The sequence below is a fragment of the Trichoplusia ni genome, chromosome 6 (genome assembly GCF_003590095.1).
Source record: "Trichoplusia ni isolate ovarian cell line Hi5 chromosome 6, tn1, whole genome shotgun sequence".
NCBI classification, from domain to species: domain Eukaryota; kingdom Metazoa; phylum Arthropoda; class Insecta; order Lepidoptera; family Noctuidae; genus Trichoplusia; species Trichoplusia ni.
In genome coordinates, this window is record NC_039483.1 from 15,349,515 (window position 1) to 15,370,475 (window position 20,961).

General features: G+C 36.3%; 1 protein-coding gene across 2 annotated transcripts in view; it reads right to left on the reverse strand.

Moving 5' to 3' along the window:
* Positions 1–251: 251 nt before the first annotated feature.
* Positions 252–20,961, reverse strand: part of LOC113495240 (MAP kinase-interacting serine/threonine-protein kinase 1-like) — a 54,225-nt gene continuing 33,515 nt past the window's right edge. The window contains exons 3-7 of one of the 2 annotated variants that reach the window (XM_026873870.1): positions 14,656–14,719; positions 6,461–6,649; positions 6,035–6,276; positions 3,771–4,040; positions 252–2,092 (exon numbers count right to left, since the gene is read on the reverse strand). In XM_026873870.1, coding sequence (XP_026729671.1) covers positions 1,397–2,092; positions 3,771–4,040; positions 6,035–6,276; positions 6,461–6,649; positions 14,656–14,707 — 1,449 coding nt within the window. In that variant the 5' untranslated portion in view covers positions 14,708–14,719 and the 3' untranslated portion in view covers positions 252–1,396. Of the gene's footprint in view, positions 2,093–3,770; positions 4,041–6,034; positions 6,277–6,460; positions 6,650–12,486; positions 12,841–14,655; positions 14,720–20,961 lie in introns of those variants that run through there. The other variant, XM_026873871.1, reaches the window with a different exon arrangement.

Sequence of the window (20,961 nt, forward strand, 5' to 3'; positions counted from 1 at the left end):
TTTATTTATTTGTGAACATAGGTTACAATAGATGTTACAGAAAAAATACATTTTGATCTCCATGTCCTACCACTTGATGGTGTACAAATAGTTAATTTGATCATAAATATAAATTCAATTAATATCATAAAATTAAAGTAGTTATAACATAGATATTGTTATCAGAAGTTGATATCGTATCGTTGTGAAGTGTACGTGCTTAATGCTTTTTAAAGGGAGTATCCTAATAGGAAGGTGAAATAAATAAATGGTTTCATTAAGTACTTTATTATTGGTTCAAAGACATTCTTCATGTAAGTACTGTTGAAAGGCTTTAAAACTTCCAGTAAAGCTTTTAAAACAAAGCAACAATAAATAAATAGACCATATAAAAATTCAAACATCTGTATTTCAATGATAAATTCATATCAATGATTTAGTCGAAAACAAAATTTTTAACAAAGTATTGCGTAAGTAAAGTTTAGGATTGATTGGATAAAGCCACCGAATCACAAAAGTAGAAATAGAATTATAATTTACATTTGAAAAATATAATAAAATTTGTGTATTGTAAAGGGTAACAGCCAAACAAGTGTGCCAAGTGAATCTTTCTCCAATCAACATTGTACGCAGGGTTACAGTCTAGCAGGTCTACTCTTAACATTATTTCAACACTTCATTCTTTCAGCAATATAAAAGTATTCAAACTGATCACAAAGTTATGGCAGCTCCATGGAACCCCATGCAACACTTAACATATGTACCAACACAGCTCGAGTCATACATGACATTGCATTCAGTTCAGCTCTCAAGTGCCCTCCACTCCCCGCGGACATTACGAAGCAAATTATACTCTCAACAACATAATCAATGCTTATGTAACGATCAAGCGTCTATAATACACTTGCACCTCTCGGAATAATGTCACATATCGCCCTTAACTCTCTTATATAAATATTAGGTTGATTCAATCTTAATTAATGAGATGTGGTTTTCCATCGTTGGTAAAATGCAAAAAAACAATCACATAAACAGACTAGTATCCAAAAAACGCCATCGAAAATTACATAATTTCTATTTATTGCAAAGGATAGGCCACAAACTAAAGGCGATTACACGAATACATAAGCTCAATTTCGAAACGCGGATTTTATAAATCCAAAACATAAACATTTTTTTCATCCCCGTAATCGACACAAGACGTAAAGTACGTAGATCGGCGGAACTATCTCGGTATAATACGATTTTTATCGACCGTCGCCGGTCCGGGGCGGCGCTAGCGCCGCGCCACAACATAAACTCACGAATACTCTACTATCGATAAATCTACTCAGTCGTTTGTTTACTCATAAAAATATATCTTTAAAAGGCTCAAATAAATCTGGCCAGGCTCGGGGCGCGGTCCCTGCGGGAATGTCTAGTGCACGGGCAGCGCGTCGGCGGGCGCGGCCAGCAGGCGCCGCCGCAGCAGCTCCGACTCGGCGGGCGGCGACAGCCCCAGCGCGCCCCCGCCCGCGCCCCCGACCGCGCCCCCGCGCCGCCGCGCCCCCGCGCCCGGCTGGCACGACTTGCTGCCGCGCAGCGCGCTGGGCGCGCGGTCCATGTACGAGTAGTTCATGGAGAAGTGCTGCTGGATAACGCGGTTCACGGCCATGGCGGACTCGGCGAAGTTGGACAGGTTGCGGGCCGACATGTTGCGCTTGATGTTGAGCGAGGTCTGCAGCTGCGGGTGGTGCGCCAGCGGGTCGGCGCGGCGCAGCCACGGGTGCGTCAGGACGCGCTCGGCGCTCAGCCGGTGAGAGGCCTCGCGCACCAGCAGCTGCCGGATCAGGTCCTTGGCGTCGCTGGAGATGTCGGCCCACTCCTCCTCAGGGAAGGAGTAGCGGCCCTCCTGGATGGACGTGAACAGCAGCTCCTGGCAGGCGCGGCAGTTCTCGCCGCGCTCCCAGCCGCAGTCGGAGCCGCAGTCCGCGCGGAATGGCGGATAACCGCACAGCAGGATGTAAGCGATCACACCCAACGACCACAGATCACACCGCTTGTCGTAGTGGTTCGCTGCTGAGCCCGCGAACAGAGACACCACTTCGGGTGCCATGAATTCCGCGCTGCCCACCTGGAGACAAACAAAATTCAGTTTAGAAACATTGTCTTTGTTTGCAGTTAGATAACAAAAGAAAACAAACAAAATTTACCTCAAATGTTTTGAAACACAATTAGGAAAGATATCAGCTTAGCATTTTTGCGACTATAAATTAGAAACAGCTATTGAACAATTTCGAATACTTCAATGCGAACAAGTTTATAAACAGGTAATACTAGACGGCATTCAAACAGATAATTACAACAAAGATACTGTTTTAGAAACAATTGAAACACAAGTTGGTCCAATTGACAATGCTGTTTAGCTGTGCCAGAATGCTAGAGCCCGTTACTTCAGATTATGGGGATTAAGATTATATTTTATTTATGTCTTTTACGGATTACTTCTACAAAGGACAGCACTTTGTTCTTGATAAGTCCTGATATCACGACACCTCCTTTTTTATTATTTATATTGTAGTCATCAAATAGACGTTTGCATAGTTCAAGCTTCTATTTTCAATTGCCGCCATTCCAAATCTGGCGCGTCGCTCCTCACTTAACCACAGACAACACAAATATTTATAATCATAATCGTATTGATTGAGAGTTCTTCAAGGCCGAGTGCTTGGTACATTGCAGAATACTAGCAAAATATTTATCTATCCAATGTCTAATATTATTCGTCTAGTCTAAATTTCTACCCTTCTATTACTGAATGTAGGTTATATTACACATGACATTTGATAGCACGCAATAGCCCCAAAACCTAGCAAACAGCTGGTGTACTATTCTAAGGCATTGACATAATATAGTTATAACAATACCATTGTTATTCCGTTCAGTGATTCATAACTTTGTACTTAATTCGTAATTTATCGATTAATATTTTTCACAAATAAGAACAATGATAGTTGATTGCTTAATTAATTTATAATCCTATCCATTGTTCCGAAATAATTTGACTATCTAAAGCATATAATTTGTTTTTCAGCCTCCTTTTGATGTCCGGTAAGCAACATTAAATTATTGTGTAGACGAAAACATTCTACTATCTAAATATGTAATTGAAAACAATGATCTGGTTTTTAAATTGGCTAATACTTAAAGTTTGATAAGAATCATCAATTATATTAATTCATCAATATCTTGTATACTGATGGTAGCGTACATATTATCTATATTCTACCTCTTTTATTTGCAATTATTATCAGTACCTTGCTACCATTTATGTTGAAACAAAGAAACTAATAAAGTCATTTAATTAATAATAATCTCAAGAAATATCTTGCCAGTGGTTGCATGGTTGCAATTAAGTTACAAAATTAATATAGTTGCAGAGGAATAATTGTCGATAAGAAAAGTAACGTGACTGATTAGCTATTCTAATGTGAATAGATAATGCATTTGATTCCCAATACAATCTGCAGTAGACTCGTGATAAAACTCATCATTTAAATTAATAAGAATAACTGAACACTTAATTGAAAATTTGTGTTTAACGTTTGATTGAATTGACACGCGTCTAAAGCATTTATCTGTAGGTATACTATCATTTCGTGCATAAATTTGGGTAGGATTTACGTGACAATCATGCTTTTGCCAATATCCAATATTAAAGTCAAATAAGAAAATATTTTTACAGAGAAATTTTAGCAGGGTACCTCAAGGTACATAAATGGGACCAATAAGTAAAATAAAATGAAACTCACTGGCGTCATAAGCTGCGGCGTTGCCAGCGGGCTCGCGAGGCTCGAAGTGAAACTGATGCCGCTACCAAGATCAAAGTCGCATATCTTCACTGGGCAAAGTCTGTCGCGGTGGACGCATAGTATGTTCTCCGGCTTGAGATCACGGTGTGCGACACCTTTACCATGAAGGAAATGTAAAGCGTTCGCTATCTCACGCACGATCTCAGCCGCTTGCGGCTCTGAGAAATAATGGTGCTCCTGTATGCGGGACAGGAGCTGACCGCCGTTGATCTGGAACAATACGAAAAACATGTTGAAGAAAATTGTCGTACATCAATAGAAACAGTAGATATGAATAAACAAATATGACTAAGAGTAGGAAGCAATAAAATAATGAAAGGGCAAAGACATCTATGACTACAAAACTGAAAACATATCTCTTGGTAATATAATTAGCTATAAATTTCTCAAAATAAGTGATGCTAGAGTTTATCATTGAATGTATTGTACACAGGAACAGACACAACAAGATAACGGGTGTAAACAGCGCCATATCAGATATCGTATTCGCAACAGGCTGTATTATTAGCAGGCCGGCCACCAATTAGGAAATTAAACAATTGCTATCTACATGTTTTGATGGTCGTTTACATTACATCGTAACCAGACACTCTGTAACACCGTATGTTTATTGTTATTAAGAGCTTTTTAAAATACAAGATCAAGTTTCCAATTTTAAGGAACAACAAGTTTTTTATGGGTTTATGTAAATTTTACAACAAGAAATCCGTGATTTTTCTTTAGCATTTTATGGAACAAAATTTATATTTTTATGATACTATGCATCAATAATTACGAATCTTGAAAACTTTAAAGACTCAGTGAATTCTTCAATTGCAGAACAAATAATAGTTCGACTTGAAACAAGTTATCTACCAGCTTTATTCTCACTTTCCGTATTGTCCTTTAATTAACATTGTACAACAATAACAGCCAATAACATAGCGATAAATTAAATGTGAATACAGAATTGCTATCATTATTTAATTTGAATTGCAAGGTGTCTCAACATTCCACACATTCTGAAGTTAATTAATTCCACGTGCAAAAGACAAATACTAAAATTGTTGTTAAAATGTGGTCCAACATATGTGCTGGTTGACTCATCGTGAAATGCGTTTCAATTATTCACACTAGCTGTCGTATGATATTCGAAAACAATTAAGACATGATCGAATGAAAAGTAAAATGATGCAACATTGGAAAATAGTTATTAATTGATAGCTATGACAAGATTACTCCACGAAAAAAGTGGTTCCAGTAGGATACAACGAATACCTAAAGACATTCGAGTAATATTTTGCTGTATTAAAATATTTTAACAACCTTTTTCAATTTGCATTATATCATATAAATTTGCATCACAATAAATGATGTAATTATAAAGCGAGACAAACTCCCACACAGCGTCTAGAAGCGATAGTGTGAGTAATGTTAAAACAAGTCGATGAAAAATGTAAATTCCTATGGCATGACTCACATTTATTTAACTACAATATAATCGAAGAGTAAAACACGTGAGGACTAAACTTTTAAATCGTTATATTCGCAACGAGAACTATTATTGACTTGGTTACTTTTTTCAGAATAAAAATGTTCATACATTCTACGGGTTCGTTATATTTATCGCTTTATATAGTACAAAAGAAAATTCATTCAATAGTCAACAATGTCAACATATGGCTTTTGTAAAAAAAGTTATTCAAACCTCGATCATTAAAGAAATATTTAAAGAATAATACGTCAAAAAAACCGCCTACACTTCAATAAAGGAATAAGTTCTCGTTAAAGAACAAATAAATGGCAGAGACCATGCAAAGTAACAATATACGAATTTGGATACTTTTTGCCAACAAAAGATATATTTTTATACAGAACGACGAAAACTTTTCTGCTAAATTTGGATAAATGAAGGCTTGATATTCAATTCATAAAGTAATAACCATAGCTTTGAATCGTCGAGGTTGTGACCTACATAAATAAAATATCTCATCTATTTCAATATCTACAAAAATACGAGGACAATTTATTTTAAAAATTATTCCCTTAAGAACTCATGATCACAAATTCATACCTAATGGCTGTCTGACTACAATATGTTCTGCTAAAATAATGATTATTTTGGGTCTTTAAATAACCTGAGGCACTGGAACTTCAACATAACTATATTGAAGGAAGGCACGGATGGCATGAGAGGGCGGTAGAATAAATTTCACATTTCTCACCTTTTCGAAGACAAGATAAAACTTGTCGGTGTCCTCAAAGAATTCAATGAGCTGGATTATGTTCGGGTGTCCCTGGCAGTAGTGGAAAGTCTCCACTTCGCGGAACACCCTGGCACGGGCGTGCCCCGGCACTTTATCGATGATCTTCACTGCGAACTCCTGACCCGTATAGATGTTCACGCACGTCTGTACCGAAGCGTATGCGCCCTCGCCTAAAACCTCGCCTGTTAGCTTGTAGAGGTCTGCAGGGGAAAAAATTACAGGTTAATAATAAATTCCGTATGATGAAACCTACTTAAAATCGGATTTAAAATTGGGAAGGCAGACGTTAACATTATTCGCAATTTAGCATCTTGTTTAGCCTTGTGCCTCTTAAGTATTTACATCAATATTGAGAGTATTTCTTGTGTTATTTTGGGCTTTTACCTTGGAAACATGACGTGACAACGGAGCTCCCTGAGCGCTTCTTTCTGCGGCGCTTCCTGCGCGCCTCTTCCTTGCGCCGCTGTAAGTCCTCGCTGTCGGGAATGGGGACGGGAGCCGATGGCTCATTGCCTCTAGGGCTCTCGTCGGACTCGCGTTCACTTCCCGACTGACTGCTACAGCGGCCCACACCTGTAAACAAAGAAAATATCCATTTAGTATTTGTAAATTTATCTAGCACTACTTATATTTATATACTGTTATGTCTTGTAATGCAGTGTGGTCTTATAACCTGACATCAATTAAAAATAAAAAGGTGTTTGCAAAACGCATTTCCATGCCACTTTAATGTCTAGTTTTTGTTTCAGTAGGTTACACTAAACATTTGAATTAATTGTATTCTGCAAGTAATTGAACCCAATACTGTTGTCGTTCTGAAAAACATCTGTTTACGGCTGTATGAAAATATTATTTTTAAAACATTCGAGGCTACAGTACAAAGTTAGCGCTATGAAACGGTTTGGACGATGACTGCATTAACGAGATATGGCGACATGTCTTGTTTTATGTATGATCGTCGCTGAACGTTACGTAGGCCCGCATTAGTTCAATAACTCGAGTCTCGCTTAAGCCCTCGCAGGGTCGACTGTCAATTAGAAATTCTTATAAACGATTGTTATAACTTTAAAATCCTTTGTCATTGCTTATTTTTTATTTGCCTTAGCTAAACGAAAGCAAAACATGTAAATATTTGGCGGATCATCAAAGAGGTTTACAAATCCCGGAACAAATGATGGCCCTATCAGGACCAATGTGACGCTTGTCATCGATAATATAATTCTGACGTGAGACGTGACTGTGCAAGCTGAGCTGGCAAACAAAGCCGGTTCAACGACCTACATGGCCGCACCCAGCGCTGCGTACGCGCGCCCACGTTACGCGATCGCTCGGGCTCTTGGCGTAAAAACTAGCAAAGTTGCATCTACTATAAGAAGCTACATAGATACAACGTTCAAAAACTTCCATGGTTAGAAGGGAGGTTATGAAACAACATTTTTTTTAGATAAATAATAGACGTATAAAATTCTCACTAAATTTGAAAAGTTTAGAGAATCAGCTGTTACGAGTAAGGTTTTTTTTTCTTTTGTCATTTTCAAAATATTTTATAAGTGACTAGTACCCATATTCATTTAATCCGATAGGGTCTTCTTTGTGTGTATAGCGCATAATGAAACACAAGAGACCCACTCAACGAGCATCACATAAGACGCTGAAGGAATAAAAATCAGGGTCTACGTGATCGGTATAGTCATTTGGCTGCTTGATTCGATCTTCCTTGTTTGACTGTTCAATTAATTTGAATAGCGACGGTAGTATATAACATGGGTCTGAAAAATGCGTATGTATTCGGCCTATTCATCTTGAATGATAACAAAATGAAGCTTAAGGTTTAATTTATTGCTTGCGGTGACCTCAACGTGGGCCGCACGACAACAGACCGAATGCGCAATAACTGTACGGATCGTATGACTGTAACAATCGGACTCTAGGCACACCCACACATACAATCACCAGTTTCAACATAGAAGCTTCCTGTTGAAATTGTGATTTGTTCTAAATTAATGTTGAAGTCACTAGGCCTATAGAAGCAAAATACTGTTGGAGCGTATATTATCTCTCAACATGTTTAAAATTCTCAACCTAAAGTACTGTAAACACTACAGTGATTGCTTTTGTCACTTAATTCTTACTCATTCCAGTTCACTCCTAATAAGATTTGAATTACAAAACAAGAATCGGATTTCCAAATCTACATATAGGAATTATTTTGAGTGAATCCGTGTAGAAAATAATGGTACTTGGCCATAGCAGCTATATTACAAAGGATTTGGTTATTGTTGTTGTTGTATAGTCTGAGCACGAATATGAAGAAGTCGTGATAATAATTATGAGCTTAATACAATAATTTATATTTTAGAACGTCGTAAAATACAACTATGTTGCAGTAAGTAGTTGTTATATGGCCGGGATGTTATAGTCTAATGCTTTCCGCATACTGATACATTGTATTATTGTATACAAACATCATAACTCAACAAGGACTGTTTGAGGAAGGTTTACTTCTTCCTTTCTTAGTCTGAGGGACTGAGTCATCGATTGACTCGTTCAAAATCTGCTGCAGTCCGAAAAACTGTTCTATGCCAATTTGTGACAGTCAGTCGTGGTGGCATCTAACTTCAAACTGAATTAGTTACGTTCGAGAACAGCTTCCGGAACGAATGCTTAATGTAACAGTCGAGTCGTTCAATTAATGTTACAGATAAAATTTCCGATCACCACAAAGTAATTGTAAACTCGTCTTAGAGTATCGCATGTTCGTCGCGTGACAGCCTGCCGGCTCGCGCGGCCCCACGTGGCAAAGCACTTGCTCGTTACGTAAAACACCTCAGCGACCGAAGCAGCCCCACAAACACAACTCATAATAAATGTCGTCTCAAACAATTTTCGAAATAACTCCATCTAAAAGTTCGCTACCGAGGTCGAGGTGAAACAATGGGTGACCCAAATAACAAACAAAAGACTATCAAAATTATAACTATTGTATTGTCAGCCACACCCCAAGAATAGTATTTTAATTGTATTTATTCAATACATTGAGTCTTAGCAAATAAACTAAATAATAGCAGAATCATTATAAATACTGAACATGACTGTTCCGCAAATTAACCCAGCAATCATGCAAATCAGTCTTTACGTTTGCATGTGGTAAGAATAGTAATTTATTTAAACATTAGCAATTTAAGCTCATTGTAGTTATAATGGTTTGGGTTAGACCAATATAAATATAGTCTAAAGCAGAATTGTCACCACGACATTTATGCCCTCAGTTGTAAGTTTCTACTTTCTAATCTGGTAGGCTGGCATAAACGCTTGGCCACGAATGCGCTCTCTAGTTGCCGATTGTAGGCCTATTATGCTTTTGTTTTATACCCTTCGGCCATTCAAAATCTTTGCTTTCTAATCGCCATTTATAACAAATGCATATAATGCAGATGTACGCATCATAAACATACTGGAAGAGAACGAAATGGTTGTAGACGCTCTTGATATATATAGTTCCACTTCACGGTTTGTAAAAATCAATTACATTCAATGATCTCAGATTTAATGAAATAGTCCCATTCAATTTGCACTTACCCATAAAATAGTCTGAATAAACTACGCATTGTTTGCAATAAAATATTTATGGATGGTTTTAATTGGTGCTGATATTCAACAAGTTTGGTTACATTCAACAGTATTGGTTTAAAGAACAACATATTATACCGAATACCTGAAGCATAGGTAGTTAAACTGCTGGCTGCATAGCTAAATTCAGAAATGTCATGGTCATGCATAGCAGTTTCGATAACGTAATTTCTAAATCATTCGCTCAATCCGTCATAATCACTATTATCAGAGATCAAAGTCGACGGTTAGAGTCGTGGTGATGTGTAAACTGCCAACTCGGCCTGGCACTGCCGCCCAACTGAACGAGATAATATCTAGGTGAAACTTCAACTAGGGCGATCCAATGCATAGCTACTGCAGTACGTAACAAATCACTTTCACTCACCTCTGATGTTGCCCCGGCGTTAATTGATAGCACATGTCGTTAAATGAGTTGGCAAAATAGAGATTTAAAACGAATACATCTTAGGTGAAGATAACAGAAAATCTTGTATAATAGTTTTGTCCGAAAACAATCAGTTTCATTCAGTTCTTTTTGTGAACAATGAAGTTCTAATTGTTCTTAAACCCAAAATGTTATTTACCATAGCGGGTAGTAGGAACATTCGAACATAGTCTAGAATAAACCTATCTCAAAGGATTTTCATCTGGGGAAACTGCGTAGGATGAACTATGCCACTAACAACAAATCGATTCGCGGAGGACGCAAAAGGGGAATGTACGAGGTGAAGGGAGCGCAGTTTGATATTACACCGGAACAAGCGTGAAGTCCGTCACGGTCAAGGTTACTCCATTTTACTCAACCGATGGACACGAATGACTGAATCCAATCAACGCCGATTTAAAATTTGCAGCAGTTGATTGTTTAAATTTTTATAATACATTTTTATTTGCTCCCAGTCACAAGATTTTGATGCAGATTTAAGCATCTATTCTACCTACATTATCATATAACATCTTTTAATTCGAGAAAAATGTGAGTAAAACAAAAGCAGAACTAAACATCTGTTACAAAATAAAACTCAAGAGCTTATATAAATTCAGTAATACTAGTGCGCAGTTTTGTTTTAGTAGGTGACCTTGGCCATGAACGCCGTGGGGCGACGCGCTCCAGCGGCCATGTTGAATTGAAACCGTGGAGAGTAATGAAACTGCATCAAATTATAAACGCATTCTTACCAATTTGATTTTTAAACAGTGGATCAATAACAACCAATAAAGGCGTGATATGAAAAGGCGAGGAAAATCACAAATGCGCCATACACGACACACCGATAGCTATGTAGGCATAAAGTTCTTTTTAATGACACTATTACTTGTTAAATTTTACACAATTTATTTGAAAGATTAAAGATAGAAGAACTTCTCAAGATAAGTTTACACAATTTTCGGGAATTATCTTTTCTTATTCAAGAATCGCGATTTTATCAAAAAAATCTTATTTAGATATTTTGCTAAAAATCACCGTATATTTGAAATACAATAACACTGAACAAATAGAACCAGCAAGGTAGAGAGTATCCCTCAGAAAAGTACAAAACTTTGAATGCATTAGGAAAGTAATGTACTATGAAGTGGAAACTAGCAACAAATGGTAAAATTACAAAAACTAATTGAATCGGGCTACGCTTTGATTATGTCATAAATGTTTAAAGCAATAAAAGTGTTCCTGAACAGTATTATAAACATAGCGGACACGTATTCAGCGAATGTTGCAAAATCGCGGATTGTGAAACAGTGCCGGTTGACCGGTCAACGCTCGCTCCATGTAACGTGAACTTTGACATTTGAAACTATATCATATCTAAGTTTTCTTTGCGCTGAACAATAACATTGCATACCACAGTTATCGTTTTTGGCAAGATATGAAAGCAAAAGCATTTCAACAGGAGCAAAACAGTAATATAAAAATAATACAAACTAAACGGCAATAACAATCACGTTCACGTCACTGGTCGGTCATAAAATTCTAAGTTTAAATTGCAATACATTGAGTGTGGTCAGTGTTTTGCAGTACCACACGTCGCTAGATTAACGACTACAATACCTTTATTTATGAAAACAACCAAGGTTAGATCTACAATCAATTTTACGATTTATTTGACATTGTTTCAATATAATAATATAAATATATTTATGCGGTATATAGAAAAAGTAAAGTTCTATCAAAATATTCCTTAATATTGTGTTAAAAGGTAGGGTATACCGGCAAATGACGCAAGAGGTAATATTGTAAAGTTTACAATCGAAAATGACGAAGCGTTAACGTATGATAAAACTACCTGTTTAAAATGATAAGTAAAAAGAAAGACAAGTATTGTTTATTGTAATCATAAGACAGTAGATATAAATACTCAACGTTGTAGCTTTTTGTAAAGGCAAAACATTCGATAGCAATTTCAACAGTTTCATTAGAATTTCTGATTGGAATGAACTGCACTGTAGAAATCTGAAAATTGATTGGTTACTAGTTCTCGATGGATCTAACTAAATAGTTATACTTTGAAAACTCTAAAGTATACTTTGAAATCAGCAATATGGTACACTAAATAAAACGAAAAAGCTCTAAGAGAATAACTAACGTAATACGTTATAAAAATCAACTAATCTGGTTACCTTTTCGTACGTAACGTCAATGATATCATTCACAACAATATATACGGTCCAGTAATACAGCTGAATCAACTACGCAATAGACACAAAAAGCCGGCAGACAGATGTATGAAAATCTCATACTAAGTAGGTATGTGACTTGCACCAAATGAGAATTCATCGCAACAAGAATAAAATCAACTTACCGCTATCTACACTCTCTTCTGAAACCTTCTTCACCATCTTGATTGCCTGATGCGTTGATACAGCGATATTGAGAATTATAACGAGTAGGTGTACTACTCTTGAAAAGCCGCTTTCAAACTTGTGGCGGCCGCCTTCTCGACGTGAAATCGGAACGGCGTTAAAGGTAATATAGAAAATAAACGCCTAAATAAAATTATAAAGCACCACGGTCGAGAAGGATTTACGGAAAGTGTGCCGGAAGGTAATAAACAAACACTGCTAGAAGGCGGAATGAAAAAAAACTGCTGGTGTCGTTAGCGATCCATCCTACACACGCCCGCCCGTCCGATGTTCTTAAATCCAACTGAAGAGTCGGTCGCACAGCCGGCTCGAGCCGGCGCGCACATACACAGGCCCCCCGCACCCCTCGCCCGCTCAATCTCCGTGCCTCGCAAAGCTGTATGTCGACGTTGTCGTGGCCTCTCTCGCACTCGCGTATGCGTATTCACTCGCACTGCTGACGTGTTTATATTTTTTGTCGTTTATTTTTTCTCCACGTAGTCGTTGCTCGTCGTGTTACTATCAATATAAAATAAGTATATCTTTTCATTCGATGACATAAATATGTATCAAAATATCATACGATTTCACATTTTACAGTTAGGTTTTCGAAGCCCATTGTTTAATCAGATCCTTGCAAATAAACCATAAAAAACGGTTTCGATTCATATTGATAGTTTTTCTTATAAAATTCATTTGAGCATTTGCTGTTTAAAGTCTTATAGGATTTTAAAAGTCGGCAGTTACATTGCATCTTTTACCGATATTTAGCAAAATATTAGAATCACTGCATTCATTATAATAGTTTCATTTTACACCCCATAATGCTTATAGGTATGTTTTAACGCTTGCAATGTGTTATCAATAAACACTGTTAACGACACGAAGTCTGAATGAACGAACAAAATTGCGCACCTCTATTACATCACCTTCTAAAATAAAATCTAAAGGTGCTCCTTGAACACCGGTCATCTCGTTCTGGTTTTATAATATTCTTTATTTATAAGCGTTGTTATGCAACAGGGAATCCTTTGTCTTTCTAACCCTCCCATGAATGACCTTCACAGGGCATTTGTTGACAAACAAGATACGGGAACGAGTGCACAACGCAAAACGCACGTGGTACGGGCCAACCGGTCCAACCGGCAACCGGCAGCGCCGCCATGTTTGTTGTCACGCCACTACTCCATCCTACTCTAACATCGAGCTGTGCTCCTCTCACGCTTACCGTCCCTGTCGCACGAAATTCTCGCTCGTTGGCCTACGTGACCGACAATAACAATAACATAACCCTAGCAGATAATGCTGTAAGTCAATAACGATTTTGTTCGTATCTAACATACAGCTCTTGGATTTGGTTGTATTGCCAACTAGTTATTAGAAAACAGGATAGTTGAGAGCATTACAACATTCTAATTCATGTTACAGTATTGCTATATAGTCATATGAATTCAGAGAAACAGATGCTGCCAAAGAATCAGCTGTATGTGAGGTTTGAGCATTAGACGATACCGATAACACATTTATGTTATAAAAACACTGTAGTATGATCTTATTCACATTGTCTAAATTCTGCGTAGTACAAATGAGTGTCAAAATTGAGCGATGATCAAAAACATCACATTTTCCACGTAACAGGTATTGTGTTTTCGTTACAGCTATGCAAAATACGACTACCAGAATCATTGCGAAATGAACTGCGTGGGCTTCTATGAAAGTCAAGAATCCGCAATTCCGCATTAGCCGTTTGCAATAAGGGAGTGTACATTTTTGGTTAGGTTGAGAGGTTTCATTGTCGGCCCATGTTTTCGGGGAAAAAACGCACAGCACACCTGATACGCTCGCGTAGGTTCCAAGAAGCTTACGCACAAACTACTACAAAGACAGCAAAAAAAGGTTTCACGTTTGTTAACAACGGTGATCGTTAGGGTCAAATTCGTATGGATTTTATTATAGATTCGTGTTGGGGTACCACCCGTGCCTACTGCGCAGTAGTAAATGGGGATCCGTTCCTTTGTCTTAGTTTAGATTTGAGAGGCAGCAAGGATTATGGAAAAACATTCCTATATCGACGTTAAGTTGTGTTGTACACTGGTACTTAGCTATTGTTGAAAATTTATACGACTGACCTGTTTTTAATACCTTCCAAATTATAGAATTAATATCCGCATCCTCATCCATGGCGAAGGCACTCTGTAACAAAATATAAATTTGATTAAAATGAAAAATAATTCCGTTTTATATACAAACCTACTTGATGTTTATCAAGTGTTTCTATTCACACTTAAATTATTCGATTCTCTTACAAATTACACAACCAAGTCGAAAGCACTCACCCTAGGGTGCGTTTATAGCTAGTTGTAAATCTATTCATTCAAAATTTATAGCTGGCCCCTAGACGCACAGCAACGGGTAAAACTGAGCTTGCCATTATATAAATAGAGTCTATTTTCGGATATTTAACCTCTAGGTAGCGACTCCTAATGCCTTTTCATAGGATAGTGTGAACTGAACCAGGGTATTCCCGAATCCCATCTTTTTTTGCCCTTGTTAAAGTTTTTGAGTTTGATCCGTCGTTTGAATCGGATCACGTACGCCATCGGTTAAGATCCTGGTGCACCTGACATCTACACAAAGACATTGGAAAATAGAAATCACGCTTTGTGAGATTATGGTAATTGGGAACACGATCCCTTGTACGGAGCTATAAGAACTATTATTATTAGGGTCAAAGATGCTGCAACACCGTCAACAAACTCTGCGAAAATAATTATATCCCAAGTCCAAATTGTACGACGAATTGATCGTAATTTTCTCTGAGAGATGACATGATATCAACAAACATTTTACGTAATTCACAAATTCAAATTTAGCAGACAAACTCAAAACATTTGAGCAAATAAAATGATGCGCAAACAATCTTAGTAAATGTTTATATGTTATTCAATGTACTCCAATGTTATCTGACATTAAAATAAGTTAGAAGGATTGAATTCTAGATGTATAATGTACAAGATAAATGCATTATGGATCTATTTCTGCATAAAAATCATTGTTTACGGGACAAGAGCAATTCTGAGAATTCTTCACCAAAGACAAAAGTGCAACGCCTGGTTATGTCATTGTTGGATAGAATTTTAATAAGGGGAGAAAGATGAATAAATCATATCGTGTAATCAGAAAAAGCTGTCGCCGACAAGAATACATTTCAACAGATAATAGTTGTTGATAATCGTTTCATATAACTGTCATTGGTTCAGTTAAATATAACTTTACAAGAAGCAAAATAAAAGAACTTAATATCATGGTTTTCAAAACTGTAAGGAGCTACCCCTTTCTTAAGCTTAAAGAAATTATTAGTATAAAATTTCTAAAAAGTGAAATTAAAATTTTCTCTATATGGTTTTCATTAAGCCACAAAAGTACTAAGTATAAACCAAGAGAATAAAATCGATTTTATTTATGAGACTGTATTGGAAACTAGTTGCATGCCAAAGAAATTGCATTCATGTTGTAAAAGAAGATTCTAGTTTGAACAATGGACTACATTCAACGAATGAAACAGCACTCTTATAAGTTAACTCCATCATATTCGTAGTATTCGTAACGAATGTTGGTACGCACCGTGAAATATTCTGATTTGAAAGATAATTGCCCAGTGAAGCATAATAAACAAATAATACCAGATTGAACACATTTTAATATCTCAATCTTTCTCTTCTTATAATTGGCCGATCAGTATCTACGGATTGGAGCAAAAATATCTAAAAAATCTACGTTTTTTGGGAGTACATAATAATTTGTCGTTAGATGATGAAGATAAAAACACTTATGGACCGAAATTAGTTTTTGATAACACCGTAGATCATGGACGCAGCTGTCTCAGTAGGAGTATATTAAAAAATCTTATCAGTTAAGACAGTAAACCTAGACAATATGCTGAAGGGTGGACATTTTTTATTGCCAGCTATTGTATTTATTATACGGTCACCCAAACCAAGGTTACGGAAAAACATATTTGCAATGCTGATGGGGACTTTTTGCGCTGTTCTCTGTTGTTGTTATGTTTAAAACATGTGAGGCTCGAAACGGTGAAGCCGTGTCGATCACCTCACTACCACAGTATGTACATCTGAATGCTTTAGACTTTCATATTATCCAAGCCTCTGAATAGCAAAGTAGTTATTCTTGATATCATTGTAAACATCCCATTGGAGGATTCCAGGAGAACTTACTTTGTATAAGGATAAATATTGTGGTTGGTTGAAAATTTATATTAACAACAAAACTAGCTTGTTTTTTTTTTCAGGTTTTCCATTTCCTCTTAGGATGGAGTACAATAGTCCACCAAAAATGCTTTTAAAAGAAAGCTAGGTTCAGCAAATTAAGTGAACATTATTTAGTTTTAAAATAAACATTTTGACTTCTATGATGAAGAAAACACGTTTACGAATAACGATATAAGTTTTGTTCCAAAGCCTTAAATCTGTATAATTATACCAAAAATAGAGTCTTTTATGCAAGAAAATAATGCGTCTAATAATAACGTTGATATTAAGGTAATCTACGAGGCACGAATGAATGAGCAAGTAAACTCGATTGACGTCAATGAAACAAGCATATATATAAATGTACCTATATTCAGTGCAACGAGACTAGAGGATAAGTTAGAAACTTCCAAGTGTTTGATCGTAAACTGAACATGTTAACAGAGGAGTATGACTTATGTGCCACTTTCGTACCAAATGACCTGCAAACTAACAACCAATATCAATAAGCCTTTGATGGTTGTGGTGGAAAGCGTGTGGGCGTGCTTTCCTCCAGCGTCAATTGCTATCGCTATTAGATATTCAATAACAATTCGGGCACAAATCCAACTGCGGATAAGAACAGAGCTCAATAAAACGTATGTATCGTAAATCCTTGCTCTGACATAAATTTCGTCGAAGTCCTGGTGAGTTTAGATGTTCGGGCGTACTACATAACTGCAAGTCTAACATCAAGCGGGATCGTTATCATTTTACATCCTCTGGCAACAATCAAATCAATCAAAAACTTCTTCGAGTACGACAGTTGTATAAAAGAGTCGAAAATTTTACCTTATAGCGTCTCATCTTACTTCTTCAATAGCAACTGTCTTACTGAAAGAAGTCGTGGTCGATTTTGGTAGACAATAAGGCGTCTTGTAGTTTACTGTGTAAAATCATTAATTATAGTAATTGGGTCGTATGCAGCGGTACACCGCAGAATAGTAGTCTGACACTTATGCGTGTCAGATAATGATAAACAACGCCGGCTTCGCTTGCGGTTAACACGATTTAACAATTTATTTGTGTACAGCTTTATAGGTTACTCGCTATTGTTTACCTGATCACCGTTTAACTATATTACAGTGTATTGGACCATCGTAATTTTAGTTGCTTGGATTGGCTGATTCTATCCGGCCCTCAAAGTCACCTCGTGATTTTTTGGATATAAATATCAACTCCATTCCAAAAACATCCAAAGAATTTAATATTTAAACGTATTGGATTTACTCAAAAGAAAAAAAAAGTACAATTCGACTTGATGCATTATATTGTATAGGTAGAGGCGATTGTAACGCTTTTTTTCTAAACCGTATAATACTTTTTTGTGTTATACGAGGTTATACGATACCTCTATGCTACGACGTTTTTTTTAAATTATATATTAAATTCTTTACATTCAATGGGTGCACAGAGGATAAGTCAACTTAATAGCAGTTTGCAGTTTGTTAAATGCATCATTATTTAAGTGCTGACTACTAATTATCACAGTCTTGTAGTTATTAAAATGTAATCAGACGAATAATTTCTTTGATTGTATTATTGCATCAATTGATATCCTTGAAATCGAAGGATAAATTACTAGCAATTATATTGCACACTAATAAAACAATAACAATTATACAACGAAAGCCTTTTCCATATCTGCTGATTGAGAATAATCTCAATATTTAAGATTACTACGAAATATTTATTTCGTTTGATGACACATTATTATGTCTGCAGATTAAAGAAACCAAAACAAATAACAAATTAATCTTTAAAATTATTATCAGATATTAAAGGATAAGCAGATAGACGCAGTCAGTAAAAGGACACGTGATTTAATTGATGTTGACAAGACTGTAGCAGATCATAATAGAACTAGTAGAACTTTCTATGCTATTAAATGAATCTCATCACACATACAATAGATAGAGCTGTAAGAAGTCGAATTATCCTAATATTTAATTACTTTGTACATCGACGAAGGCTGTTTCTTGCTCACCCCTCTCCCTGTCTTATTTAAACCAGTTAAATTAAAATTTAAAAACAGTTGACACATACTCTGTTTGATATTTTACCATTTATCCCTTTCTTTCTCACTCTCACTACTGTAAATCTATCTCCATTTCGGTCTTCCTCTACCTGTATATCCTTTTATCATAAGGTTTAATTGAAATCCTTTCTATTAAAGTTCTCTTCAAGTTGTATTGCTTGTAGGAAATTTCATCCGCAAGATTGAACGTGAAAACTTGAAAATTTAGATATACAACAAACGGAATTGAACTAGACACAGATAGGCAACATATTTTCACCTGCATCACAATAGTTTCGTTACACGAGGACTTTGGTCAAGGACAGTGCCATCGGAAATTTAAATTGCCCAAAAATCTCCAATTCCATATGAGCAGGCGAAAAAAACATTATCTTCGGGTTCGATGCACTCTTGTACAAGTGATGGCCATGTATAATTTGACATCAGAAAATATATTGTCCGAATACCGAACACGTATTTTTTTATTTTGTGTAAAAACCAGTAGCTGTGGATAAGATTTCTAGCGTCAAATATTGCCATTATGGATTGCGAAGATTCTAAACATAAAATTCTATGCTCCTTAGTTGAGAGTTCATAAATATGTCTCAAGTTCTCTAAAATTCAACATGGCTTATGTGGTATAAAGTGAGGTGTATAATATCAGTAAGTATGATATAAAAACAAGCGCGCTCCGTAACAAGTTTGGCCAGATTATGATGCCGAGTTCATACAAGCCTCACATGATGTCATCGTCAACACATAACTTACTTAAAACCTCGAACGAGCCGCCTATGTGTGTGTGACTGTAAAGACTAATCTAAACAGAAACACATACAAATTAATTCCATAGTTGTGTGGAAAGTTCCATGGTAGAGGCAAAGTAATGTTTTTAAATTTAAAACAATCCTTGCTTTATAATCTCTTATTGACTATTGAATAGATGAAATATATTATAAAAGGAAATTAATAGCACGTCGAACAAGATCCAGTTATTATAAAAAATGTAGTAAACAAGTTTTTTTGTAAAAGAACGCAGTAGATGAGTGTCTACGGATTGTTATTTTTTAGTCGATCGCGTTTCGCTGTCGGTCAAGGATAATTGTTCGCAAGTTAATAGAGATTGAAGCGGAGAACTAATCGAGAGGAATACTGGTTTTCTTTGCTCCGCATACATTAAAACTGCTTTTACTAGAAACATAAAAACACCTAATTTAAATGGAAAATAGGCACCTACGTCAGATGATGATAATAATGAAAAACTAAGAAGTTTATCGTACCTATCAGAAGTTTTTTTCTTGTTTACATTTTGTCTAAAACTGAAGCGCTGTAATATCTTTGTACCTACATTAAAAATGCTATCTTACATATACGTAAGCCGGTTGCCGATAACCTGGACAAAACGTACACTGATAGCGATTAAAGCTATGAAAACATCAGACTACGCAACCAGAAAGACAATAATAACAAATTTATCAACTATTAATATCGAAATGTTTAATAATATTTACTGTTACATAACTTTTTATTTATTAATTGTCTAACTTCCCTCGACATAGCACGTGTAAAAGTTTAATAAAGAAAGAGTGTTACTTCTCCATGGACTCACAGACTCAGTAATCATTGGAATATAGAGGATTTTATAAAATAAAAAAGGGCTATAAAAATGTGACAAGAATAAGAAGAAACATAGTCCCTGACCTTTAATGTTCAAAAATAATTACGAGCACCTACGCAACAAGCACTATAAGGGCTTTATCGATTTGACCGAGTCTCAATATAATCGATTCTTAAGTAATGATCTATTACTGGACGATACAAGTGGAACGATACCAATACAAACAGATTTTCGAAATATTTTTGTGTATTCAGATCGGGCGCGTATTATTTAAGGAAGTCTCGAATAACGTTTCCTACTCCACATAACGTATACAAACAATAGCACTTGAGTTGCAGTGGCAGTCGGAACAAATTCTATGCAATTGTTGTGAACATTATCGTGTGCAACTATGTATGGTGCGTACGCAACATCACTTGTATTTACCATCCATGACCCGCTTATCCATGTTAAGTTGTTGCTCTTATATACAGTTGACTGCTTTATCTCAAGCGAT